Source organism: Suncus etruscus, chromosome 15, assembly GCF_024139225.1.
Source record: "Suncus etruscus isolate mSunEtr1 chromosome 15, mSunEtr1.pri.cur, whole genome shotgun sequence".
Classification (NCBI taxonomy): domain Eukaryota; kingdom Metazoa; phylum Chordata; class Mammalia; order Eulipotyphla; family Soricidae; genus Suncus; species Suncus etruscus.
The window spans coordinates 37,005,423-37,032,338 of record NC_064862.1 but is presented as its reverse complement, the minus strand read 5'-3'; the positions used below and the strand labels follow the sequence as shown (position 1 = coordinate 37,032,338).

At 48.2% G+C, this 26,916-nt stretch overlaps 2 protein-coding genes across 3 annotated transcripts in view; one reads left to right on the top strand and one right to left on the bottom strand.

The window, feature by feature from the left end:
• Positions 1–413: 413 nt before the first annotated feature.
• RSPH14 (radial spoke head 14 homolog) overlaps positions 414–26,916 on the bottom strand; it is a 74,455-nt gene continuing 47,952 nt past the window's right edge. Inside the window, exons 4-6 of the mRNA XM_049789027.1 lie at positions 4,890–5,115; positions 2,899–3,035; positions 414–652 (exon numbers count right to left, since the gene is read on the bottom strand). Coding sequence (XP_049644984.1) covers positions 414–652; positions 2,899–3,035; positions 4,890–5,115 — 602 coding nt within the window. The remainder of the gene's footprint in view (positions 653–2,898; positions 3,036–4,889; positions 5,116–26,916) is intronic.
• Positions 11,188–26,916, top strand: part of GNAZ (G protein subunit alpha z) — a 47,973-nt gene continuing 32,244 nt past the window's right edge. Inside the window, exon 1 of one of the 2 annotated variants that reach the window (XM_049789009.1) lies at positions 11,188–11,275. The gene's annotated coding sequence lies outside the window, so the exon portion shown is untranslated. Of the gene's footprint in view, positions 11,276–11,864; positions 11,883–26,916 lie in introns of those variants that run through there. The other variant, XM_049789010.1, reaches the window with a different exon arrangement.

The following is a 26,916-nucleotide window of genomic DNA, read 5'->3' as shown; positions in this document are numbered from 1 at the left end:
GTGGAGTTGAATAGGGATGTACTCCCAAAATCCCAATGGCCTAGTCATTTGAGTAGAAGTTTGGTTGGTGCCTGACCCTGTTCTGTTTCTCCCACTCACCTCCTTGTCGATTCTCCACCTTGTCACTTGAGTGCTGTCATGTTCTCTACCTTCTGAAGGGACTGTTAGTCTCTTCTAAGGAACTGCTAGTCCCATAAAGAGGAGACAGACATGTTGACCCCATGTCCCTGAGTCAATTATGGAATTGAGCCCATCTCCTATAATCTAACAACCCATGTTCTATACCTGGAATTCCCACATTGTCGGAAGACAGGTAGAGGTTATCATGTTCCAGAAACATAGAGTAGCCATTCAGATGAAGCACAGAGATTTAGCCCATTTATTGAGGCACAGCACTTATGAGACAGAGAAGATTATGGTTTCCACTCTATGACTTTGATGGCAATCTTGGCTGCTTGCTTCACAGCGACACTATTATCTCCCTCCAAGGACCGGAATAAGGCCACATGGGACCGCAGGATCTTCCGGCCCTCAGGGGCCTCAGCCAGCATGGTGAGAGTCTTGACTGCATTTAGGCGTGCCTTGGACAATGGTGATTCCAGCAAGTTTAGCAGTAGGGGAATGGCATCTGATTCCAGGGCTGCATACTTACCTGTTGATCACCAATACCAGGTGTTACTGAAAGGCCTCTTTGTCCCACTTGCTCTTATCTCACAGCTCTACCTCTACTCAATATAAAGTCAATATATACCCCTATCCAATATAAAGACACTCAGGGAGGTATCGCCCTTTACCTAGATTCCCTCTGTCATACCCACACAGGCCATGCACCTTTATCTGATTCTATCCCAGGACAAGTTTCATCAAGTTCAACCCCTCCAGATTTCTGATTGGCTATCTTACAAGATAAAATAAATGGCCTTTGAAAAGTTAAAATACAATTATTTAAGTGAAATTAATTATTTAACACCTATCCCTTTGCCAAGAACAATATATACATATATTTGAGCCAAAGAGATAGTATGAGGGTTAAGGTGCTTGCCTTGAATACAGTTTGATCTCTAACACTGCATATGGTCTCCTAAGTACCACCAGGAGTGATCCTTGAACACAGAGCCAGGAGGAGCAAGTCCTGAGTATTGCTGAGCTAAAAGAAAAGCCCAAATTGAAAGAACATATATATGTCACTCTGACTTCATGGCACTTATTTCCTCATGTGTGATGCAGCCATGTACATGAAAATGAGATGGCTCTCCTAACCATTCTACTCCCTTTCCCAGTTCTCACTGTGAAAAAGTTGTATGACTGCTCCATGCCCCGGTCTTCATGTCATGCTCAGTGAATTCCATTCTTTGTGATCAGAACCTATCTAACCACTCTCATTGTCTGTCAACTTCCATTGACCTTTGGGCTAACACTTCTCTCCTGCAAGATGCTTTGCCCTGTCCTGCCCACTACATAAGCACTTTATCATCTCATTCATCACTCTCATACTAAATCATGTGCAACTGTCTTAGTTTGAGACATCTAAACTTGAATAATGCAGCCAAGAATAAGGAACAGGGCAGAGACTTGGCTTTAGTTTCCTGGAAAAGGTAGTCTCATACTTCCTAGATATTTCCCTGGGCAGATATATTGTACTGCAAATGCCCATGAGATATGCACTGAGAAGGTATACCTACCCCAGAGCCACCATCTTGACTAAATGAAAGAGGACTGTGAATTCTGGGGTAGCCCCATCAACCCCTGCTCAGGCATGTCTCAAATTCTCCTTGTAACAAATCTGGGGATACTGGCTCGATACCAGAGGGCTCTGCAGTACACAGATTAAAAACAGGCCCAGACAGTCCTCTCTGTAATACCTGATAAACATGAAAGCTGATGGGGCCAATGGAGACACATTGTTTTCAGAGCTTACAACCTATAGAACCTGCCTCAGTTATGAAACCCAGACATGATTCCTATGGTTAGACACAGTTTGAGTGACTCAAAGTGTAAAACTGTCTAGGGTTGGAAGGTAGGAAAGATCATCTTATACTTTTATCTGGCCCTCACTTTTGCACTGAGAAAAATGATCTTGTCGAAAAACACTAGGCAATGGGGCTAGAGAGATAGCATGGAGGTAGGGCATTTTTTGCCTTTCATGCAGAAGGATGGTGGTTCGTATCCCGGCATCCCATATGGTCCCCCGAGCCTGCCAGGAGCAATTTCTGAGCATAAAGCCAGGAGTAACCCCTGAGCATTGCTGGGTGTGATCCAAAAAACAAACCAAAAAAAAAAAAAAAAAAAAAAACGCTAGGCAAACAAATTTTACTTAGACCAGCATTCTTAGAGATGATTACACTTGTGGGCCAGCACTTTTCCAGAATAATAGTGCATGAACCAACCATTATAACCAAGGCAGTAGACCCATGGGTTTTCAACACTTCTATACTTAAGTATAAGCACTGGTCAGTGAATTGAAGACTACTGTACTAAGGACTCAAAAATAAAAACATGAAGAGAAAGGAAATCCATTCCAGGATCATAAACCACAAAGAGCCTAGGTATGAGGCATAAAATCCAGACCCAGGGATTATCCTGTGGGAAAAGACAAAGGAAACTAGTGTTAATTTGTAAGACTGGAGAGTGGCAACAAGTTCCTGAAGGCACTGTGGCCAGGAAAGAGGGATGGTGAAGCCTAGGATATAAACTTAAAATAACTTCAGCCATTCCTAAGTGTATTTTGATTGTGCAGGGAGGGGTAACCCTTGGATGCTGAAAACAAGACCCAGAGTTTTGAAAGCTCTTGTGGCAGCCAACATAGTAGGAGCTTCAGTGACCTTTGTGGGTAGCACTGATGACCACCCAGGTGATTGTCCTCCCACCTGTACATACCTGGACAGTAGACTATCTCACCTTCAGTGATCACTGTGGCAAACATGAGCACCCCAGCAGCATTGGCCTGTACTTCCTTCACTTTGTCATTCAGTAGCTCCACCAGGATAGGTATGACATTGAATTGACATATCTGCTTTTTACCCTCCAGAGGTATGCTGGGTGAGAGAAGATATAGCTGGGTGGTAACACTTGGGAGGAAAGGGGTGCATTCCATACTCTTCCCAGGAGACACCAGAGGAAGTGATTTTCTGTGAGTGCTTCAATCTCCATGTTTAGCATATATATACATAGCAGCCCAACCTGATTTTACTAGGGTTTGAATGACTGATGCTTAGAGATATGTAGTCTTTCCCTAAAGCACCACTGCAAGAAGAAAGCAGATACACATGTACTGGCCTTCAAAACAGGAGAAACAAGCTACACAGAACATTCCTTTTTATTCCACAGAAGTCAGATCTCTCAAAGATGGTTGAGCCATGTAAATGGGAGAAAGTTGCCAGCAAAACACTTGGAGGAGTGGCTCTCAGTTGGACATTTGTGCAAAGTAAGATTTTTAGGTCACTTCTGATACAAGTATTGTATTAATCTATGATAATAAGGGTAGACTGAGAGTTTCCCAAACTGTGAGACTGTCAATACTATCCCCAGAGAAGAACACTTCTGCGGATAGAACCCTTACTAAATCTTCGGTTTCATGTGCGGGGAGCATAGCTTGAAGAATACAGGGCTGCCAGTCATTAGCTCTGATACTGAGATGAGCTTTTAATTTGGGAATCTTGATCAAAGATTCAGTCTTCACATTACTCCTGCACCAAGTTCTGACTGAGCACCTAGTGTGGGATGTGGGATGTGCTCCAGACAAACCTTGGAACCATATTCTTGACATTTTGTGCCAAGTAGAAAACTGTTTACCACTCAAGGCCAAGAGTGGTATTGGCTCCCAGGCTACAACCACCAAAAATATATCCAACTGATGCTATGTGTCTTCAAGAGTGGAGGTGGGCTGATTCTTCCTGTTTAGATCCACTGGATCCACTGTCTCCAGTAGTGAACAGAGTAAGGACCTTTGAGGTGACCCTCAAATTAGGCTGGGTTATAAGCCTAGTATAAGAAGAGTATAAGCAAGGCTTGGGAGTACTTATTGTTATAGAATTAGCAGGTGATTGGACCCAATGGCACAGTAAATACATATTTGCAAAGTCATGAAATGATCTAACAGTGGTGGGACACTGATAACTGCATGTCCACAAGCCTAACAGGAACTGGATCAGTGGCCACAAATAAAGAAACACAGACCTAAATCTCCACAGTAAATTTCAGGCAGAAAAAAGATGGGGCCAAAGCAGGCAAGAGGAAAAAGAAGAGACCACACTTACAGCATGTAGAGTCTGTACAAGGAGAGGGACCAGAAAGCAGTGACTATTGCTGTCTAGGGTTACACAAAGCCTACCTCTTATACCCCCTTCCCCGCCATTGTGCATCCTCAGATCCCAGACCCAGGGTTAAACTGCAATTATGTGTGTTGATGGGTATGAGTAGCTAGACACTAGGCCTCAGTTTCCTCATCCATAAAAGGAGGTGATCACTTTTCTTAAAGAAGGATCATCAAATCTATATTTAAAAACACATACACACACACAAAGAGACATTGTAAAGACTTAAGTGACCTACATGATTGTCTCTGTGCTCCTGTGCTTGTCTTCCTCTTGGAAGTGAGGAAGGGGACAGGAAGATCAACAATTCTACTATGCCTAAAATGTGAGGTTTCCTGGATAACGGGGCTATCAGTGTTAAGCCATGGGCACTCACAGGTCTCTCATTCCACATACAACTAAAGAAATAAGATTCATCTTCCCTCTAGAGGCACCTTCAGGACCCAAGTAGATTTGCAGAACCTGCACCTACAGAACCACAGAGCCCCAGCTAGACGAAGGCCCTCCGATGGCATACTGCTGGACCAACAATTGTCACCTTATGTATCCAACCTGCCCCACTTGGCAAAGCCTCACCTGATGGCAGTCAGTGTGTGGGCAGCTTTCATGCGGATCTCATCGTTGGGACTGGTGAGCTTCTCCTTTAGTAAGAGCACCACATTGGTGTTCAGTGCTGAAGTGGCATCCTCCATCAGGCAGGATGCCAGCACGTCCAGGAGCAGGACCTGGTTGAACTCTTGCTCCTTCTGCAGCTTCCAAACCATCGAGGGAATGAGGCCACTGTTGACTATACTGTGAGCCCCTGTGGAACAAGAAAGGACACTGAACATAAGCTGGTCTCCCCAAGCAAGGCTAGGTCCAAGCAAGGATACAGAGCATTTGCAAAATTGGCATCCAACAAAATTATTTGAAAATACCTCCCTTTACTGTTGGGCAAAGAGCCTGAGTAGCCAGCAAGCTAAGGGTGTCAAGCTAAGTTAAAGGGCACCAGGCACCAGAGAACCGCAACAGTTTCCTGTGTCTTGGAGGCATTGGCTTAAAACATAAGATAAGCATGAAACATTACATACACATTCATCACAGTTGTGCTCAGCCTAAGAAATAGTAGCGACCTCTTGACAAGCACAGTAACTCACCCCCGCAGAGTCATCCCCTACCCCTAGTATCCTACTTCAGAGAGAAGAACTGGAGAAGAAAGAAACTAGCCATACCCCTTTCTCCTACCAGGAATAATAAATAAGCTGTGGAAGGCTCACACTAGTCTGGGCATCTAGGCGATAAAAAAGCTGAGTTTAGAATCTGAGACAGTACTATAGAATGAACAGGTCACATTTTGTATCACACCAGGAGCCGTGCCTTTAATCCATAGTGACTGATAGGCTCAAGGGGCCTGGTACCCCCAAAGAAGAGCTCCATATGTCGCTGCTGGGGCAGAGGGGTTGGAAAAAGTTCTGTACAGGAGCTTCCAGTGAACAAGGTGTAAATTCTTTCACACCCTTCCCTCTTTGAATTGTAGGTGTGGTCTCTAAGAGAACCCAGAGTCCAGAAACCAAAACCGACTTACTTGTGTCCTAGGGGGCCAATGTGCATGTCCCTAGAGCAGTGCATATGGAGGAGTAAGAGGTGGACCACTGCATTTGGTTGTTTATAACTACTGCTCTGCAGCCCACTCTCTCCCCTTTGCTTCCCAGCAGCCCAGCCCTAACCCCTGCCTCCTCTGCAGTCCATACCACCTGCTGTGAAGCAATCTAAAGCCCAAAGGAGGTGGCCACTAGCAAATACCTCTCTTCTGCCCTCCCTAGCTAAAACCTCTAATTTACTCTAGAGAGACAAATAAGCAGGTTAATTAGCCCAAAGGTCTCTGAGTGCCAATTAGTACCAGGGATTTCCTCTTTGAAGACACCACCCTGCCAGCTTTCTTCCCTTCCTCCTGGAGGATAGCAAATGGCAAGTGCTCTAGGGTGAAGGATTGTAGAGGCCACAGCCTTGCCAGGGGCTCCCTGTGCTGCATGGCAACTTCTCATGATGAAGGTAACTCTGGCCTGCATTTGTCTCAAGACACTTATCACACAGATAAAACCATTTTTTTTTTGGTGCTTCCAGACTACTGACTCATTAAAATTGAATACAGATTGTCAAGTGAACCAAGATGGTACTTCTGAAAGGAATCTAGCTATGGGTATATAGCCTGGACAAGTTATTTAGCCTCTCTGAGCTATTTCCTCATTAAAAAGAATCTACCTGGCCAAGAATCATGCAAAAGAATAGTGGGCACATTGGTATCAGGAACTGTTATTGTGTGCCCAGAACATCTGGGCCAGGTACAGCAAGAATCTCCAGAATTCTTTTAATTCTGCATCCCAGCTACAAGAACCTGTGGGGAAGAGTGTCAGATAACAACTGAACCACAAAGACCAAAGTTCTACAGTCCCTGTCCTGCAGCATGTCTGTCCATGGGTACCACAAGCTCTGTCCCTCATCTGTCCCTTCAAACAGCCCATCCAGGCAGTGGGCCTGAGCCTCCTGTTTATGCCCATGCTTCTGCCAGAGGCTCCTGACCTGCCCAGTTTTGGACCCATCTCAGTCACTACTGGATGCATGTCCTCTCTCCAGCTCACAGCTTTTAGAAAGTGTACTGGTAGGGATATTTTATTGTTCTGACTGAAGGTACTGAGCACAGACCCAGCAGGGAAGAATTTATTATCATCAAATCAGGGCCTGACTGGAGCCTCTCACTCTGGGCTCCCAGGGACTTCTCAGGAAAAGGAGTTTCGGCTAGAATGAAGGACTATCAGAGGCTAATGTGAGGGAAACTATGGCATAAAGCTCCAGAGTAGAAGATGATCACCTTAATTACACACACACACACACACACACATATACACACACACATACACACACACACAGGTGTATGTGCATGCACACCCCACTGGTGAAGAACCTGTAAAGAAACAGGACCAGAAAGTCAATCAAAGTGCTCAAGGTCACAATAGTAAGTGTGGCAAAAAGCTAGGAGCTCAGCACCTAAGATGCCATATCTTAGACATTTGTGCTTGGTCTCTTTTAGAAATACTGGGCACTAGGAAGAGGTTTGGTTTCTGAGAGAGGGAGAGAATTAAAAATAAAATGCTTGCTGATTGTGCCTCTCTGCTTGTTCACTTTGCTTCTTTATAGCTAAAAGGAGAGTGGTACGACTGCCTATTTTTAACTAACCCAGATCCTTAAGTGGTTTGTCCAAGGCATGGGGGGGGGGGGTGTCAGGCATAGACCTCCCCAAAGAAACAACCTAAAGAAACCCAACTTCTGGTTACAGTCTTAGGAAACTGGGGAGCAGCATAGGTCATTGGGTACAGAGAAGGGCCAACCAGGAGGAGGCCATTGCCAGTGGTCTACTCTAGGGGAGTGGGGAAATGGACTTATCTGTAAAACATAGGTCAATATGTGTATACAGGGTCCTGGGAGATCTGAAGGTGTTGAAGAGGGGACTGAGGAAGAAATTGGGCATCAGAGAGCCTGAGGTATACGGGGTGCAGAAGTGAATGCTCTAATCTGATGTAGTTTATATAATAGGATAGGTTTGTGACTATTAAAAGCTGAGGTATGGGCCTCCTGTAGTAGTTAGCGAAGTATAGGTTGCCTAATCTCTAGCATCACTTTCTTTAGATTTTTGTTTGTTGTTTGGGGGAATACCTGGTGATGCTTAGGGGTTATTCCTAACTTTGAATTTCTCCTGGCAGTGCATCAGGGGATGCTGGGGATAGAACCAAATCAATCATGTGCAATGTAAGCACCTTACCCATTGTAGTATCACTACAGCTCCAACAGCATCATGTTGTACCCCAGGAACAAGTAGTTAGTGTCTTTTGAAGGACATGAACTACAGAAAGGACTCAGGATTGAACTACAAAGCTGGCTGGATGCCCTGGGTCCATGACACATGACAACCCACCTATCAAAATAGCTTTATATAGCTTTCAAGCCTCAAACTCCTGATGCATGACCCCACATCTGTCTGTGCCTGCTTCTGTGGAAACTTCAGCCTGCAGTAACAAGAGACACAGCTAACAATATCTTTCTTGAGATACTCTCATCCTGAGGCTCTGGTACCCTTCATTCTGACCAAATCTCCAACTGCTTAAAAAAATGCCTCTCTTCCTCATGGACCATCATGGTCTCGGTTTCTCTGTGGTCCAGAGAATCCTATAATCCTTTGCTAAGCTTGGTCTCATGGATAGCTTTCTCCACTTTCTTACCTTTTCTGGGAAAGTTAGAGGATATTTGTTCTATCATTGAGGAACCATGCCTATTTTAAATAATTATGAAATAAAAGCTTGCCATCTACCTCAAACTCAAAAGGTCATTCTAGAAACTAGCCCAAGTGACTATTAATGGCCTCATTCTCACAGGCTCACTGACTTCAGCTATACTAGATCTTCTCTGGGTTTCTCTAGGCCTCAGGTCCCCTCCTGCCCACTGCCACTGTCACTTTGGAATGCAATTCTTTCCTGTTAAGATAACAGGTCATTTTCACTCCTGCTATGGTCTCCGCCCAAGCATATGTTCCTGCTAAATTCCCACCTGCTACTTAGTCTCCCTCCTGTCATATGGCCTTGGAGTCTTGGTGTGTCTCTTTTATGAGCCCCAAAATACTGTAACAGTGAATTATTGGCGGTTGTCTGTCCATACCTAGGAGACAGGAAGGCCTATCAGGCAGGTTCAGATCTGTTTAAATTCCAGAACTGGCCTATAATGTTAGCTGCTGTGGAGACTTGGTAGCAGTAAATCTGTGCTATGGGAAGGACTGTGATCATTGATTGACACAAGGTGTCCCCCTAATTTTAGGATGACAACCAAAGCTAGACGAAGGCTGCAGCTGCTGCCCCCATTGGATCCTTCTATGGATAACCTCCCGCGGGCCACATATTGTATTTGTATCTGTTTTATTTCTTCATTGCAAAATAAGATATAAGAATTCGTTCATAAGTTTTGTTTTTACTATAGTCAGACCCTCCAATGGTCTGAGGGACAGTGAACTGGCCCCGTTTAAAAAGTTTGAGGACCCCTGCCTAATATGACACTTGCACATCGGGACTCATTTGACACTTAGTTCTAGGTTTCCTGCAGCAAGCAGCCCTATTCAGGTCCTTGAGCCTATAGTTAATTACCTTACCCATCTGTAACCATGTGCTAATGTACTTTTTCTAGTAAGTTATGTCTTAGAAGCACTCTCAGTGTCCCATTTGATGAAGAGATTAAATAACCCACTCACAAGTGACAGCGTAGAGACAAGCCTATGCTTTGCTCGATATTCCTCTTTCCTGAGTCACCTAGGCCAGGGACTTGGCCCATTCATTGTCTCCCTTGTATCATTGGCCTCCCATGGCACTGAGAAGAAACCCATCCTGACCCATTCTGGTTCTACTTTCGGGTGGGGGGTGGCGCTTAAATAGAGGAGTGCCTCAATTATCAACCACATTCCTTTGGTCCCCATAAGTCATCTTCAGCAAGTAGTGTGCTAGGTTACATGCCCAGAACGTCTATATCCAACAGTCATCCTGGCCCTGGCTTTTCAGCTGGTGCGTGTGCAGTAGTACACTGCTTTACACTGTGCAGCAGGATTTCAAGAATTTGAAATGAGGATAACATGTCACCGTGTCCACCTTCCCCTGCCTTCTCATCACAGATTTCTTTAGGTCCACCACCCCACCCATCTATCACTTGGATATTAGTGCCAGTATTTCTACTGAAGTAAGTATTTTTACTGAAGTTAGCCTCATAATTTGATGGAGAAGGTGGAATCATCTGCACTTCACCAAGAATGCTTTAGGCTCCCATCTTCAGCTCACAGCCACAGGAAAGAGTGGTGTGGAGACCTTGGCCTGAGACTTTCAAGAATAAACAAGAGCAAGGGCTGTGGCTGTGAAGTCCCAGATAGTGTCCCTGAAACTGAAAGCAGAATTTGCCTCCTCTGATGAATTCTGATGAGGTCTGTAACAGTGCCATGGGAACGAGGACTGTTGTAGGCTCTCTCTCTCTCCCCCTCCCTCCCCAGGGTCAACCTTCTGTTACCAAGGACCCTATCCAAGATTCACAACTACCAGCAGGGTGTGGCCAGCAAGTCTCACAGAGGACTGCCTTTTCTCATTTGCAGGAAACATCACAGATTAGTGTAAACCTTTAAGGTTTCCAGTGTGTGTGTGTGTGGGGGGGGGGGGTCCTTTCTCCCATTCATCTGGCCACTAAAGCTAGCTCCAGGTAAGGAAAGGCAAGAAAAGTTGAGAAGGTTCAGTCAGTGGCGCAAGGTCCTGAGATGCGGCAAAGGTGGAGCTGGGTGCAGATTACTCTAGGTCTGCGTGTGAGCGAGAGGAGAGGCTGTCTGTCTGTGCCACCACCGGGTGGAGGATGGATGTCCAGCCGCCTCAAGCGCAGCAGCTTCGTCTTGCGTGCGCCTAGGAGGTCGGAGCAGAGCAACTGGGCGGGAGAGAGTCTGAGGCGCTTGCCACTCAGAAGCCACGCCCCTATTCACCTCCCATAGGGCTAGGCTCACGTCCGTCAAACTCCCGCGTCCAATCACGGGAGGCCTCGGAGCTAGGAGGTGGGGCGTCGGGGCGAGGCGCGTGGTTCCTCACCTCACGGGCTCGCGGCCGCTTCCCGCCTGCCTCCCGCCCCGCGGTTGGCCTGGCAACGCGCTGCGCTCTTGGCTCCGCCCCCTGCCGGCGGCGGCGGCGCGGCGCGGCGCGGGGCGGGCGGGCGCGGGAGGCGGGTGGAGGGGGAGTGAGCCGCCCAGCCCCGGGGTGTGTGCGCGCCGCCCACGGTCCGGTCACGTCCCCGCGCGGGCGCCGCCGCCCGCGTCGTGCGGAACGAGGGCACCGCGGCCCCGCGCTCGCCGCCGCCGCCGCCGCCGCGCCCCGCCCCGCCCCGCCCGGAGCAGCTGGGCTGATGCTCGGGGCTGCGGCCCGAAGGTGAGTGAGTGAGGAAGCTGCTGGGACGCGCCGCTCAGCCTCTGCGGGGCTTCATGGGGGGGCCCGCGCGTGCGACCCGAAGGCCCCCCCACCGCACCCCACCCACCCCGCCCCCACTAGGCCTTTGTGCCCGGGGATCCGCCCGGGCCGGGGGGTTGCGGGCTGCTGCCATCGGGGGATGCCTGCCCGGCCGGGATGCTCGAGGTGGGCAGGAGGCGGCGGGAGGTGGCAGCGGGCAGGTGCTAAGGATGGGGCGCCCAGGGACCGCCGGGGATGCGGTGCCAGGCTGGGGCGCCCCACGCCAGCCGCTAGCGAGCGCCCACCCGGAGCAGGAGCAGGGGCAGGGCCGGCTGGGCGACCTGCAGCAGCTGCCTGATGGATGTTCGGGTCCCCTCCCTGGGAGGACTGACTGGGTGGAGGCGACCCCCGGGGAGCTGGAGCATGGGGGTGGGGGGCTGGAAAAGAGAGGCCCAGGAGGAGGCCTGCACCCCCCAGGCGGCAGAGGAGGACGCAGTCTTTCTGGCCATCGTCGTTCTTGCAGCTGAGCGGGGTTCCTTGGAGGCATTTAGAGCCAGAGACGAGTATCGACCGACCTACCACGATTGTGGTATGTTCCCGGCTTCTCAATATTTTTTTTCCCTTAAAAGGCACTGGGGGATGTTTTGGGGGAACCGGGGAGGGGATGGGGAAGGGCCTCTGGGCTGGGGCTAGGTATCCTGCTAGAGGGTTCTGTCTTCAGGGCTGCACTCTGAGCCTCTCTGAGTGATGGCAGGAACCTGCCAAGGCCATGCTTTGGGGCTCTCGGTGACAGGAGAGAAGAGGATGGAGATGCAGTGCTGAGACCAGGCTCCCCCGGAACTCGTGCATCGGGGTGCAGTGCCCCACCTAGTAGCCTGCTAGTGGCCAGTCCAACCCTGGCAGTCTCCTTTATGCTCAAGTGATTTCTTTTCTCATAGTGCCCACACTTTCTGTGTAGCAGCTTCAGCTCATTCTGCATCTCTTGTTACAAGCTTTCCTTCTTGGACACCCAGCCTAACCCCCTGAATTCTTGGATAAGGACGCACCTCCCTCTGCATAGCTTCCCTCGGCAGCATTCTGAATCTCATGGCCAATGCTGGCCATGGCTGGGTGTCTCTACATGCATGGTGTCCTCCCTCTTTACAACGGTTGAATGAATAAATGAATGAGCAAGGGAACCAGTGAAGTTGAAACCCAGTCTTTCAGCAAGTCTCCGCTCCAGCAGAGAGCCCCAAGAAGCATGCCTGAAATTGGGAAGTTAGATAACCACAGAAACAAATACAGGCCTTGTGTGGTTAGGGCCTCTAGGTATTGTAGAAGATGGGAAAGTGGGGGGGGGGGGGACAGAGCAGCAGTAAAACAGGGAAACTACTTGCATATGACTGATCCAATACACTGAACCCCATATGGTTCTCCAAGCCCCACCAAGAGTGATTCCTAAGCTCAGAGCCAGGAGTAAACCCTGAACTGCAGGATATGACCAAAAAGAAAAAATCATTTAGAAAGTTTGGGAAGGTGAGGTGAGGCCAGGGACAGCTATAATGTACAAACCAGTCCCCAGGTTCTGAGTCCTGTGTTCCCATCTGACCCCAGCCATACTTCACCAGTATTGAGCTAGGAAAACACTCCATGTTAATGTATGTTGCCTTCTGCAGACTCTTTCCTGACACAAAGCTTTTATCCTGGCTCCACATTCACTTTTTCCAGCCACTCTGCTAATGGGATATGGATAGGGCAATGTAAGGTTCCATTCACCCTTATCCAACCCCGGGAGAAAAAAAAAGTTTGGAGCAGGGTCGCCCGTGAAGAATTAATAATCCAAACCAGGCATAAGGGTGAAAAATGTGGGATCAGAAGTCTTCCAACCTTGTGGGGTGGAGAGCCTGCCAAACCAACTTTTATTCGCCTCAACCCACTCCCAGGCCGAGGGAGGGTCCAGTAATAGACAAAGTACCTACTTACACCTATTGCAGTCTAGGTTAAGTTTTTTCATTTCAAAACCTTGGGTGATGGGCAAGGAAAGCAAGGGTGGAAGTCTTTGTATCGGATTAAAATAAGGTGTGACCTAGCTGGGCAGGATGGCAGGGAAGTGGCTTGACCAAAGCTAGATTAGGTTCCATCCACATCAAAGACCTTTTTCTAAGGTCCACTTCAGGGCTGACATCCTCATCCTTGGGCCTTCTCCCTTTTTGTTACATCCTCTGGCTCCAGCTTCTCCAGCTATATATGGCCTCTGGTTTGTTCTCTCTGTCCTGCCTTGCTGCCTTTGACCCTATAAAGTGACCACCAGAATCCCAGCTGGGCCACCATCCTGCTCCCACAGACAAGTGTGGGTGTGGGGCCCTGTTCAGAAGCTGGGCTGTCAGCCAGTGTGGTCGCCCCCTTCACCCACTCCAATATCTCTGATATGCTGTGCAAACATATTTTCTGATAAAATGCTGGGAAGAAAAATAATTAGAGTGTTGCCTCCATTATCCAATTTCTGATTAATCAAACTCTCTTTGTCCTCGGCCAAAATCTATTCATTTCCCTTAAACACTGGGCCGTTGCCAGGCATTGATTTCCTCTACGATAACACCCCACACGCATGCACATCCCCATCCCTGTTTCATTGTCAGGAAGAGGGTGTAAAAGCACCCAGTACCTCCAACATCATCTGCCCCCTCCAGAAGGTCCCCAGCTATCATCTTGTATATATCTGACCCAATACTCAATCAGCACCCCATTCCCAGAACCATTACGTTTTCTATCTTCAGGAATTTCTGAGCTTCATGCGGCCCTGTGAGCCTCAGTTTGGGTTGTAGTAGTCTAGTCTCTCTAGCTGACCTTGTGCAGAGAGGCTAGTGGGGGTGTGAATGAACTGGCCTCTGTGGCTGCTGAAACACTGGACAGTAGGATAGGTTGCAGTCTTGGGCTCCAGAAGGCCAGGACATTGGTAAATGCACTGTTTGTTGCACAAGATGGTAAGGATAAGCAAAGGAGGTCAAGGGTGAGGATCATAACTTGTGAAAGGAACATCAGAGTCAGGGGGTGAAGGGAGATATACTTGCAGCAACAGCAACCCAAGCCTAGCCTGATTGGACTTAGCAGATGAAGACACAATCTGGGCCTAAAGCTCAGGAACAGGGCAGGGTTAGGGTTGGCCAAGGCCAGACTGAAAGTGGCTACATTTGCATATGTCCATCAAAGGAAGGGTGAGGGCCTTTCTTGGAGTCCTCAATATCTCCAGTTGTCTCCTCCCTATGCACTGGCACTTCCTCTTGCCCTCAGTCAGTAAAGATGCTGAAGTAGATTTACCAGTAGCTACTTCCTACCAGGTACATCTAGGCAAAAAAGAGACTTCAGGAACAAATATACCAGCAGTCCCTGCCCTGTGGAACATGAGGAGGGCCAATCCTAACCCAAGTTGTACAGCTTGCAAAAGTGCTATGAGAAAAAGGATTTAGTTGAGGGGAAGGGGGATGGGATGACTTTTTATTGCAGATTGTAAATATGTTGGACAGGAAAACTGCCCAAGATGATGACTTCTTTTTGGGGGGGAGGGTGGTTGGGTCACACCCGGCAGTGCTCAGGGGTTACTCCTGGCTCTACACACAGAAATTGCTCCTGGCAGGCTCAGGGGACCATATGGGATGCTGGGATTCGAACCACCATCCTTCTGCATGCAAGGCAAGTACCCTACCTCCATGCTATCTCTCCAGCCCCAAGATGATGACTCTAACCTGTGTCATTGGAGGGAAGGACTGAGTGGATCTGGACACCAGTCACTCCAGAAAGAGGGAATGGCCAGTGCAGACACCTTCAGTGAAAGTGCGCCTTGCCTTGCATGAGAGGGTCAGCAAGGCAGGAATAGAAAGGGGAAGGGATATGAGGCTGTGATAGTGCCTTGGGAGTATGGAAAAGGCTTAGACTCTTGAGTATGAGTTGAGAAGACAAAGGAAGGCTTGAACATGAGATACACCCTATATTCCTGCATTTCAAGCCCCAACCCTGGCTACTGGATGGAACACAGTGTAGAGCAGAGGATAATTGTTGGCTGGTTAGGAAAGTGGGTATAGGGAAGGTGTGTGAACACTGGCTTTCCTCACATTCCTCTTGTGCCATCAGTCACCCAGCTGCAGATGGTGTTGCTTGCACCTCTCACCAGAGGATTTGCTCAGGGCCCTCAGAGTCCCCCTTTCTAGAAAAGCCCTCTTCACGCAAGGTGGAAAAGCTTATATTTCTTTCGTGCTTAAGTGACCAGTTACATGTGATTTGCTTCTTAAAAAACCCTTCTACACCACCCTGGTCATAAAGAAGGACTTAAAGGCCATGATGCAGGCTTGGATATTCCTGGTAGTAGGCAGATTCCCAGGGTAGGGACTTCAGGCTGCTGGACTCATGAATTACCACAATGCTTGCAGCATGCATAATCAGACCCTTTTCCATTTTGTGCATGGGTCTGGGCATCTGCACTCCATTGAGCTATACTGGTCTGGAGATACAAGTGTCCAGCATCTTAATGTCAGACTTGCCTACTTAGGAGGCTCTGAAGCAGTTATCTGGAAGGGCTAGGAAGAGAAAAGGATGTAGATGGGGAAGGAGAGCACATGCCCGACATGTGCAAGGCCCTGAGTTTGATCTTCAGGTACCACATGACCCTCATGCATCATCAGAAAGGTCCCCTCAGAAAGGGTCTGATCTGGGGGTAACCAGTATGCAAGGATGGGATGATGGGATGCTGAGCTCTGAGGTAAGGGAGATCCCATACTCGGGAGGGTTCCTTAGCTTGCAGACAGCCTCAGGGTCTGACTGAGAGTCAGTAGTTAACTTTGCCATGAAAACTGGGGAGTCAGGCTCTCTCTGACAGGGATCTGTTCCAGTTGCTGTTAGTAAAGCTCTCTTCCTGCCTCCTAAGTTCCTCTTTCCCTTGGTGTAGGGAACCTTTCTGCTTTCATTTATTTACTTACTCCTGGCCCCAAGAAGTCTCTGGCCTGATTTTGACTCAGTCAGTTTTTTCTCCAACAGTATTACTGTATCTTGTCCAGTCAGCTTTCCCAGCTGAGGACAGTACTTACTGCTCAATAGGGAAGGGCCTCCCTGATCTTCAGCTCTACTGGGGGCTGGGGCACTACCTAGCTAAGGCAGAATCACTTGTTAGGACCTGTCTCAGCTGGGGGAGGCTCTGTACACTACCGTGGGTCCTTCTCCCATCTGTTTGGACTTTGACTCCAAAATAAGTAAATTGTGGGCTGCTTCTCAGAGCACACAGATCTTCTGGTACCTGATCTGTTAGGCAGGTTGAAGGGCACAGTGTCAGCCTGCTTAGTGGGCAGGCCCTGGAGACTGATGTTCTGCAAAGATTCCCTTCCTTGCCATCATTTTCTCTTTCTCTTTGCCTCTATGTCTGTCTGTCTTGATTTCTAACACACATTCTCACACACATACATACTCTCTTTGTCTCACTCTCACACATTCCGTCACACACAAACTCTCACACTCACACACACTCTTTCTCACACACACACACACACACACGCAGACACATACACACACAGAGTCATGTGTCCCCAAGCCCTAAGTCAGTAGTACTCATGTAATTGCACATACTACTGGTTTGTTTTTTTTTGAACTCTTGTAGTAGCTTGTAGCTGTTATAAAAGAAGTGCAGAGTCATTACTAGAAACTGATGTTCAGAAACTCTTCTTTCTCCTGGTAAAGACTGTCCATGTCTGACCAATGGGTGCCATGCTTGTACTTTGGTATACACACCTTAAATCAGTTTTTTGTCCCAAGCCTGTGTCTGCTGGTTATGCTAGTCATTGAGATTTTGTCCTTAAATGTTACATAAACTGATAAAATATGAATGTAAAGAGGGTTTCTATGGAAACTAAGTGATGCTGTGGAAAGCCTCAGCGGAAGCTCTACTTAGGTGTGGTATAGAGAAACACTATCGTATTGGGGGCAGGGAGCTGTGACACCTAGGATTGGGTTCTGGTTTCTTTGTCATCTCATTCATGTGGAGAAAGTAAACTGAATGTGGCCTAAGATGTGCTGTAGTTTAAGCAAGAAGAGTGATAGCTACTCCAGGAAGTGAATCGTATGAAGGTATGTTTTTATGTTTTAAGTTAAAATAAAATGTTAGTGGTACATAGTTATCATTTCTGTGATTAAGTCACTTTTCAATATACAAACCAGCCAACAAACCAAATTGGAGGGCAACTTTTGGTTATTAACAGAACTTTGAACGGTACTCTAGTAATGCTGAAATCTTCAGGAACATGGGTTTTTATTGTTTTGTAGTAGAAAAGGAAAGATGGTCCTTCTACTTAAAGATTATTAAAATCTGGATCTACCACAGCTGGAGAGAAAAGTAGCTAGAGGTTGGGCTAGGAAAGGGCTGCAGACCACTTGGTAGCAGCCCAGCCAGGCCAACCTGAAGGCCTTTCCTCAGACTGACTCGGGGAGTGTAGGCTTTTTGCAGGGGTGTATGAGGTTTCCTGGCAAATGTGGGCAAGGAGGAAGGCCTGCCAGCTTGGGGATACTGCTGATCTTGGTCCCTTGGGTAATGAATTCACTGTGTCTCTCTCTCCGTCCTCCTCCTCAACTCCAGTAGGATGTAACTAAGATAGTGTTTTCAGTGGGGGTAAAAGACGGCTAAGGTTAGAGGGGACTGGGAGGCTGCTGAGTGGGGAGTGGGAAGAGGTTATGGGTTCGGGAGGGACTCTGGTCCCTGAGTGTGAAGGGAAGATAGGAGGAAGAATGGAAGCTGGGGAGAGTTCAGTAGAGACTAAAGTTGGGAGGCCTGCAGCTAGGGGCTGGAAGCAAGATGCATCTTTGAGACATGTTTATTATGAACAGTAATGGACAGCCCAGGACAATGGGGGAGAGCTGGACAGGGCACTGGTAGAGTCTCAAGGACTGCTGAAGAGCACCTGGGCCTGAGCCCGCTAAAAGAGTCTAAGCAGGATCACCGGGTACTCAGTGTAGAGAATGTGTGTGGGTGGGGGGGAGGGTCCTTGGGGTTCTGTCCCAATGGTTTTTGGTGTTTGTCCATCTATTCTCTGCCTCTTTACAAAGCAGCTGTTTAGAGAAAAGTTCTGACAGAGGTGGCCCTGAAAGGGAGACAGAGCAGCGCATGAAAGAGGGTTCAGAGGGAGCACAAGTATAACAGAGGAACCAGCAATGCCTAGGAAGGGAAGAGCTGGCCAGAGGGCTTCCTAACTGGATTCCTCCCTGTGAAGTCCAGCCCTACTACCAGGCACAGTATCACACAGAACCCAAGGGCAAGTCAAGACCATAGGCTCCCAAACTTATTTGGCCTACCACTCGTCTTCAGAAAAGCTGCTATTTAGCAGCTTTTTTTTTTTTTTTTTTTGCAAATTTTTTAAGCAGAAAGTGCCCTCCAGGGGTACCCAAGGCTACTACTACCCCCCATCATTCCAGCACACCCTAGCAGGTAGTAACACCCACTTTAGGAAATACTGGTCTCAGCCAAGTATCCTCAGAGCTCCTATGGGACTTCCACACAGGGAGGGGGGTTTCTCCACTAGCCTCAGAAAGAGGGGTTCTCAGGGCAAGGTGGTAGCAGATAAGACATGTCCCTTACTTGCAGCCAACCTGGGTTCAGTCCCACAGCACTGCCAGGAGTGATCCCTGAGCACAGAGCCAAGAGTAATCCCTGAGCTCTGCCAAGTGTGGCCTCCAAACCAAAGGCTTTTCTGAAGAGATAGCACAGTGGATAGAGCTCGTGACTTGCACACAGCTGACCCAGGTTCAATTCCTGGAATCCCATATGGTCCTCTGAGCACTGCCAGGAGTAATTTCTGAGCGCAGAGCCAAGAGTTACCCCTAAGTATTGCCAGGTGTAGCCACAAAACAAAACAACAAAAAAAGTGTTTTTAGTTTGGTGTGTCAGGGCAGGGCACTGGGTGTGGGAGTTGGGAGATGTGCGGGAGCTGGTGCCATCTATGCCTGTGATGGGGTTCGCAGGAAGGAAGGGGTGGAGTTGTGCAGGGTAGCCTGTCCTCCCCCATCCAGTATCCCTGGCATTAAAGCACACAGGGGGTTCTAATCTCCTCAGGAAGATGTGGCTTCTGAGTCCAAAAATATGTGTTGTTGTAACAGAAACTCAGAGCATTTGATGCGATCTGAGCTGGATTCCACTATATGCCAAAACCCAGCCCCAAGAGTTCAGAGTAGAAAGGACACCTGTGTTCAGCCCTGTTCCCTGGCCTTACTTTGTTGGTCTTTCCACAGAACTCACATGACCCCATCCCACCCAGTAAAAGGGAACAAGCTGCCTGGACACCTGGATCCAAGCAGAATGTTGACTCAAGGCTGATGCATATGTGTTAGAGAAGGGAGCAGGGGGGGAGACTGGGGAAAATTTCTGCTTCTGATCTTAGGAAGATCTCTTGTTAGAGAAGCTATTACTGACCCATTGCTGAGTGGATCTAGTCTTGGACTAGATGAGGCCTTCCGTGCCCCACCCTCAGGTGATCCCTGCCTGTCTACCTCTTGCCCTGTTTCCCTCCCACGCCCCTGATATATCAGTGGTTTTGCTCTGTCTCTCCTCCAGTGTCATCTCCCTATGCATTTCCTCAGCCTTCCAGTCATCTCCCGCTGGGGAGACTGGGGAAAATTTCTGCTTCTGATCTTAGGAAGATCTCTTGTTAGAGAAGCTATTACTGACCCATTGCTGAGTGGATCTAGTCTTGGACTAGATGAGGCCTTCCGTGCCCCACCCTCAGGTGATCCCTGCCTGTCTACCTCTTGCCCTGTTTCCCTCCCACGCCCCTGATATATCAGTGGTTTTGCTCTGTCTCTCCTCCAGTGTCATCTCCCTATGCATTTCCTCAGCCTTCCAGTCATATCTGCCGCTGCCGGCTCTTTTGCATGGCTACTCCAAGTCATAAATGATCATCTGCCAGAGCAACAGTACAGTAGGTAGAGAGCTTGCCTTGCATGTGGCCTACTGGAGTTTGACCCCCAGCACAGTACATGGTTCCCTGAGCCCTCCAAAAGTGATCCCTGAGCTCAGAGCCAGGATTAACTCCTGAGCACTACTAGACATGGCCCCAAAACAAAAGCACAAACAAAACAAAATGACCTGATTTCTTTAGTCACCTCCCTCAGCCGGAACCCAGGCATCATAATGCACATACACATCATGCAATACAAGGGGATATTTTAAACCCCTTGCAATAACCCCCAACCACCAATAATGTGGTTGCCCATTGGTGTGCAATTCTAGGACAGCACACTGTACATTATATGGGTTCATCGTTAGTCAAATGCCAATGCCCTTAGGGATCTACAGGTAAAGGGGTACAAGAATCCATGACAGCAGGTCAGAAACTGTGTTTTTTCCAGACCCTTGATATGACCTCTAAATTTTTTAATATCTTTATTTAAACACTTTGATTACAAACATGATTATGGTTGGGGGTCAGTCATGTAAAGAACACCCCGCTTCACCAGTGTAACATTCCCATCCCCAATGTCCCAAATCTCCCTCCTTCCCACTCCATCCCCGCCTGTACTCTAGACAGGCTTTTTACTTCCCTCATTCATTCTCATTGTTAGGATAGTTCTCAACGTAGTTATTTCTCTAAGTGCACTCATCACTCTTTGTGGTGAGCGTCATGAAGTGAGCTGGAACTTCCAGCCCTCCTCTCTTTTGTCTCTGAAAATTATTGCAAGAATGTCTTTCATTTTTCTTAAAAACCATAGATAAGTGAGACTATTCTGCATCTTTTTCTCTCCCTCTGACTTATTTCACTCAGCTAATAGATTTCATGTATATCCATGTATGGGAAAATTTCATGACTTCATCTCTCCTGACGGCTGCATAATACTTCATTGTGTATATGTACCACAGTTTCTTTAGCCATTCATCTGTATCTTGGTTGTTTTCAGAGTCTTGCTATGGTAACTAGTGCTGCAATGAATATAGGTGTAAGGAAGGGATTTTTGTATTTTATTTTTGTGTTCCTAGGGTATATTCCTAGGAGTGGTATAGCTGGATTGTATGGGAGCTCAATTTCCAGTTTTTAGAGGAATCTCCATATCGCTTTCCATATAGGTTGGGCTAGACGACATTCCCACCAGCAATGGATGAGTTCCTTTGTCTCCACATCCCCGCCAGCACTGCTTGTTCTCATTCTTTGTGATGTGTTTCAATCTCTGTGGTATAAGGTGGCACCTCATAGTTGATTTGATTTGCATCTCCCTGATGATTAGTGAGGTGGAGCAGTTTTTCATGTGCCTTTTGACCATTTGCATTTCTTTTTTATGACCTCTAAATTTTGAAGAGACAAGTTAGTATATTTCTGGCAACACAGCTCAGGAGCCCCATTGCCTCCAACAGAGAGGTCTTCTGAATATGTTTCCCTGTACCTACCATATACATCTCCAAGGGACTGGACCCACCACTGTGAGCAGCACCAGCCTTGCCCATAAGGAAGATAAGCCTTTTTCAGTTCTCTCTCAATCCTTTCCTTCAAGAAGATAATCCCAGTTTGGTGCCAGTGTGGCTGTCTCACCTTCCGCTGACACTAATCCCTGTTGTTTAATAGTGAGCAAAGTGGCCTTGCCCAGATTGTCTGTAGATTGCAGGCCTGGCTAGCAGTAGATGCATTTGCTTTATACTGGTTTGTAGTTCAGTTATTTTTGTCCATGCAAGTGGCTCTGACTTTTTCCTTAAAATAAGTATATAGGGCCCAGAGGGATAGTATAATGGGTAAGGCACTTGTCTTGCATGCAGCTGGTGCAGGCTCAATCTCTGGCACTCCATATGGGCCCTCAAGTTCTGAGTAATCCCTGAGGATTACTGAACCATGAGTAAACCCTGAACACTGCCAGGTGTGCCCCAGAAACCAATTAAATAATAAAGGAAGTTCTTTTTAAAGTCCATCTGTCTTAGTATAAAAAAAAAAAGAAAAACAACACTAAGTGTCCATTTAAAGAAAAACAGTAAATAACAGGGCAAAGGGACTGGCTACCATCATTGAGAAATCCTGGCAGAGCTGAGTCCTCTGGACTTGTAGTCAAGCCATCTCTCCCTCAGACCTTAGTCTCACTTAGACACCAGGCCTGGGCATGCTGAGAGGATGTAGCCAGGATAGTAAGAACCGGTGGAGACAGTAGATGATGCAAGATGAGGGGTTGTCCCCAGCCATATGGCTGCAGCAACCCCACCTTGAAGCCCAGCCACTCAGGACTCACCCTAACATAGCCATGCTATAGTGGGGGACACAAGCCCCTCCTCACTCCACCATGTCCTGCTCTCTAGAGAGAGATCTACTCCCGTAGGCCCTCACTGATTATCTGAGAGCACCTGTGGAAATAGTCTAGTGAAGAGACTGTGGCCAAACTTCTGCCTGGGGTGATATTTGTGGATGAGGTCAGGAGCATATACTCGTGGGACCCTGGCTGGTCAAGTCTGAGTTACAGGGGAACACTGGAGAAACCCACTACTGGGAGTGCAGCCCACAGGAGCAGAACACTGAAGCCATGGGAAGTTACTCTGAAGGAAAAGGACCTGGGCTTCTTGCAGATCATGGAGGGCATGTCCTGACATGAAGACTGTGGGTATAGACTGTGGAAGGACTCAAGGAATATTGTAAGGAGTGAGTACACGAGGCAGGAAGGAGAGGGCAGCTGCTCAATCAAGATAAAACACTGAAGTCCAGCATGCCAGGCATGAAAGGGCAATGGGAAATGGCTCCCTACTTAAAGAAAAAAAAACTGATAATCAGTGACAACCACGGGCAGAGGCCTTTCCGGGCCTTACATTTTTGAAACTGAACCACAGTGGGAGCTCATGAGAGGATGACATTCCAGGGCAAGGCCCAAAGGTCAGGGAGAGGAATAGAAGTTGGAAACCACATCCGGGATCCAAGGACCCAAACCCTTCAGTAGCCTTGCAGACTTATAGCCTGCAGGCCAGGAAGACCCCACACCAACAGCAGAGATGCAGTGACTGCCTTCATGCCAGATGGTAGGTCCAGGATACCCCAAAATGCAACTCTTTCTGTCTGCCACTGCAAATACTGAGATGTGTATCTTCAGGGACATAGGGCAAGGCCTTATGTACTCTTCCCAGACTTCTGATGTGGGTTAAGACTGGAGGCCATACAGTTCTGGCTGGTGGCCTTCAGTCCCTCTTCCCTGCAAATTGCCACAGAGGAGCAGCTGCATACCAGAGTATAGCTGATAGGTGGAGGGTATCAGAGCAAGCTCAAGTTGATGGGCCTGGGGCAGTGCTGCTAAGTTAGAGCCCAGGGTGAGGGATCAGCAGCTCTAGGGATGCTGGAAAAGTCCCAGACTTCAGAGACTGTTGATCATCACAGTGGGACCAGGCACACTCAGGAGGGGTGGCAGGTGTGGTTTATATCTGGGGAGCCACCTGGGTGTGTGCTTTCTGTCTTGCTGACCCTGTGACCTGAACTGCTACCCAAGTTAGATACCATCATTCATGTGTCCATTGTTGATTGAGTCTCTTCAAGGAGCCCAGAGGCATCTGCATGCTGAACCTGTAGCAATCTCCCCTCTCTAGTGACCTAGGGCTCAGTGTGGAGTTGACTTTCCTTGGGGATGGGGAGGCAGTCTCGAGGATTAGAGCATGGCTTTCTATTTCCCTGACCCTCCAAGGAAGTAAGGTGCCTACTGGGGATGGAGCACCACCATTCCTCCAGGCCCCTGCTCTTTCCATCCAGTAAGCTGATAAGCTGTCTTCTCTCCTTAGACAACCTCTGGCTTGGACATAACAGCTTTTGTAACCTTAGCACCAAGTGCCCTTTTCCTTTGAGGAGCCGTTCAGAGTTATGGGGACTAAGATGCAGACATCCAGGTCCAGAGCATCCCTGTGCAAAGGTCTGATAGGTAACAGCACCATCCTCCACCATCATGTCCCCACTGCTAACCTAGGACTGTCAATCACGGTTGAGAATCTCATGCTTGGCAAGCCAGGGACAATGTGCTCAAAGGCCAGACCTGTCACTTAGTAAGGAAAAACCACTGTAAAAGCCAAGTCAAGGAGAGTCTTGGAGTCTTGGAGCAATAGGACAGCAGGTAGGACATTTCCCATGCACACATGGCCTTCGATCTTATGTTCCCTGAGCACTGCCAGGAGTATATTCCTGATTACAGAGCCTGGAGAAATCCCTGAGCTCCGCAAGGGATGGCTCAGAAACAGGGAAAGAGAGAGAGAAAGAGAGAGGTAGATGCATTGCTGTCTGTCTTGGCTTTGAATCACAGATATGGAGCAGTGTTCAACCAAGGAGATCAAGTGGACTTAGGGTTTGAGTCTGCACCCTAGGAGCCTGCGTTACATAGGCAAGTAAGAGACACCTGAGAGGGATGAATGTGGGCCTCATTAGGAGTCTCCCCCAAAGCACCAGTTTCTTGCAGGTGCTGGAGCACCCTGGTTGATACACATGTCTGTATTGAACTCACAACTCTTTATCTTAGTGTCCCTTCTCCCAGTCTCACTCCAAGTCATGATGTTAGGCCCGGAAAAGTAGTAGGAGAGATTCAGCAAAAGACAGCAGGAGCTGGGAGTCCGGTAAACAGTTTCGCAAACAATTTGGCAGCGGCCATCCAGCAGGAGCAGTCCAGCAGGCCCCCTAGCACTTCAGCCCTGGCTTTATGTACCCTCCACCCACACCAACTGGCATCCTACAGTAGTCACTAAGGGCAGGCTTCTGGTAACTGATATCTTCACCCTTAAATGGACAGTAGCTCTCTTATGGCTGACCAGGGGCCATAAAAGTCTCTGTCTCCTTATACAAGGGACCATTGTTGCCTCTGCTACCCCTGAACTTCACCCTTCCTCTACCCTTTTACCTGCTAATGCTTGCAGGAGTCTTCCCAGTCAAAAGGTGTATAGTATTGTCCATATGCCTCCTCACTCAGACCCTGGTCTCCCCCACCCCCAGACTCTCTCAGCAAAATAGCCAGACCCCATACAGTGCCCTGCTGCTAGCCAAAGAGAGTTATTCTGTCCCCCAGGCTGTCCTTTGCACTGCCAGTTCCACTTCTCCCGCCATTGTATCATAGTTGCCTCTCATCTGTAGCACTTTCAGCCTTCCCTGCAGCCCGAAGCCCTCCAGCCTGTGCCCTGACTCCCTCTGCTCACCTTCTTGCCTCACTATTTGTTGTCTTTGGTATGACTTATACCCTCTTCATCTGTGTGATCCACACATATCTTCAGGATGGTGAGACTGTCCTGAGGTCCTGCTTGCACAGACCTAAATTTTATCCCACCATCCTTCTTCTTGTACATCTCCTCAGTTCTTCCATGGCACTGAGCACTCAGCCCCAAGGATGGTGACTTGAGTCTTTCAGAGCTGCAGAAAGAGAATTCCTAGTGAGCCCTTCTGCTAGTTTGGTTCTGTAACGTGAAAGCTGAGGGTGCCTATAGCAAAGAACGCTTCCTTGAATGTTACTTGGCAGTGCCCTGCATGGTAACTCAGCTCCCAGACTTGAGTGGATACAGGTGATCTCATCTTTACTCCCAGTTGGTGCTGGTGAAGGATGGTGTTTGCCATCCCATCCCCATCCTGCTCTCCTAAATCTCAGAAACCCCACTTTTTCCTGGGCTTATGGAGCACCTACTTCCTAGAGCCTCCTCAGACAGAACAGCTTGAGTGATCATTGTTCACTTCCCACCAAGACAGTACTTGGTTATCCATGAATGGTGACATGGATCAAGCAGCCCTCTGATGCCAGGATCAGCATGGGCAGGCCTCGTCCAAGCACCCTCTGAACTCCTAGCTTTTTCTTTTCCAGTAGCTTACCTACATGGTGCCAGAAAGATAGTTCAAGGGTTTAAACTCATGCCTAGAATGTGCCTGGCCTCAAGTTCAATTCTTGGGAACACATGGCACTGGTAGCCCCTGAGCACCCCTAGAGTCCAAACAGCAGCATGTTGCAGGGCTCTAGCATTGAACTGTTAGTCCCCTTATAGCCAGGGCCTGTATTGCCTGGAGTGATCCCCCAAAAAAAAAGAGAGGAAAGGAAGAAAATACATAACACTGGCCATTTTAACCCTCTCTAAGTGGTAGTTTGTGATGTTTTAGATCTCGCATTTGCATCCTGATCCTTTCTAGGGCAATTTTTTCTGTATGGGATTAGGTTTGGGCCTCCTTGCTTTTAAGGAATTCCCAGTTTAGCAGGAATAAACAACTAAAGAGAGAGTGCTACGAAAAAGGTCCCAGAAGCTAGAGGGACAGGGCACACCATTGGGGGTTGCAAGAGCCATGTGTGAACTGGCCTGTGAAGAACAGCCAAGTTCTGTTCCAGGAGCTAAGTGAGATACACTTGGCAGGGAGCAGCCTGAGTGCTTTGGCGAGCCCTCAGGGGAGCACCTGTGCAGGACCCCTAAGGCCCAAAGAATACAGGCCTCAGGTTTGAAAAGGCCTGAGGTAGAGCACTCAAGCACAGCTCTGTGGGAAAGTGACCCAAGGCTCCCACTGTTCCGGTGCAGATCTGAGGTTTTCTGTGTCTTTTGCCTGATCTTAACCATGTCCCAAGAGTAGGGGATCCTGGATCTTAGCAGCCTAGCACCTGGAACCCTTTAGTTTCAGGTCACAGGAAATGATAGGAAGAAATGGCTCATCAGCTAATCCTGTTATTAT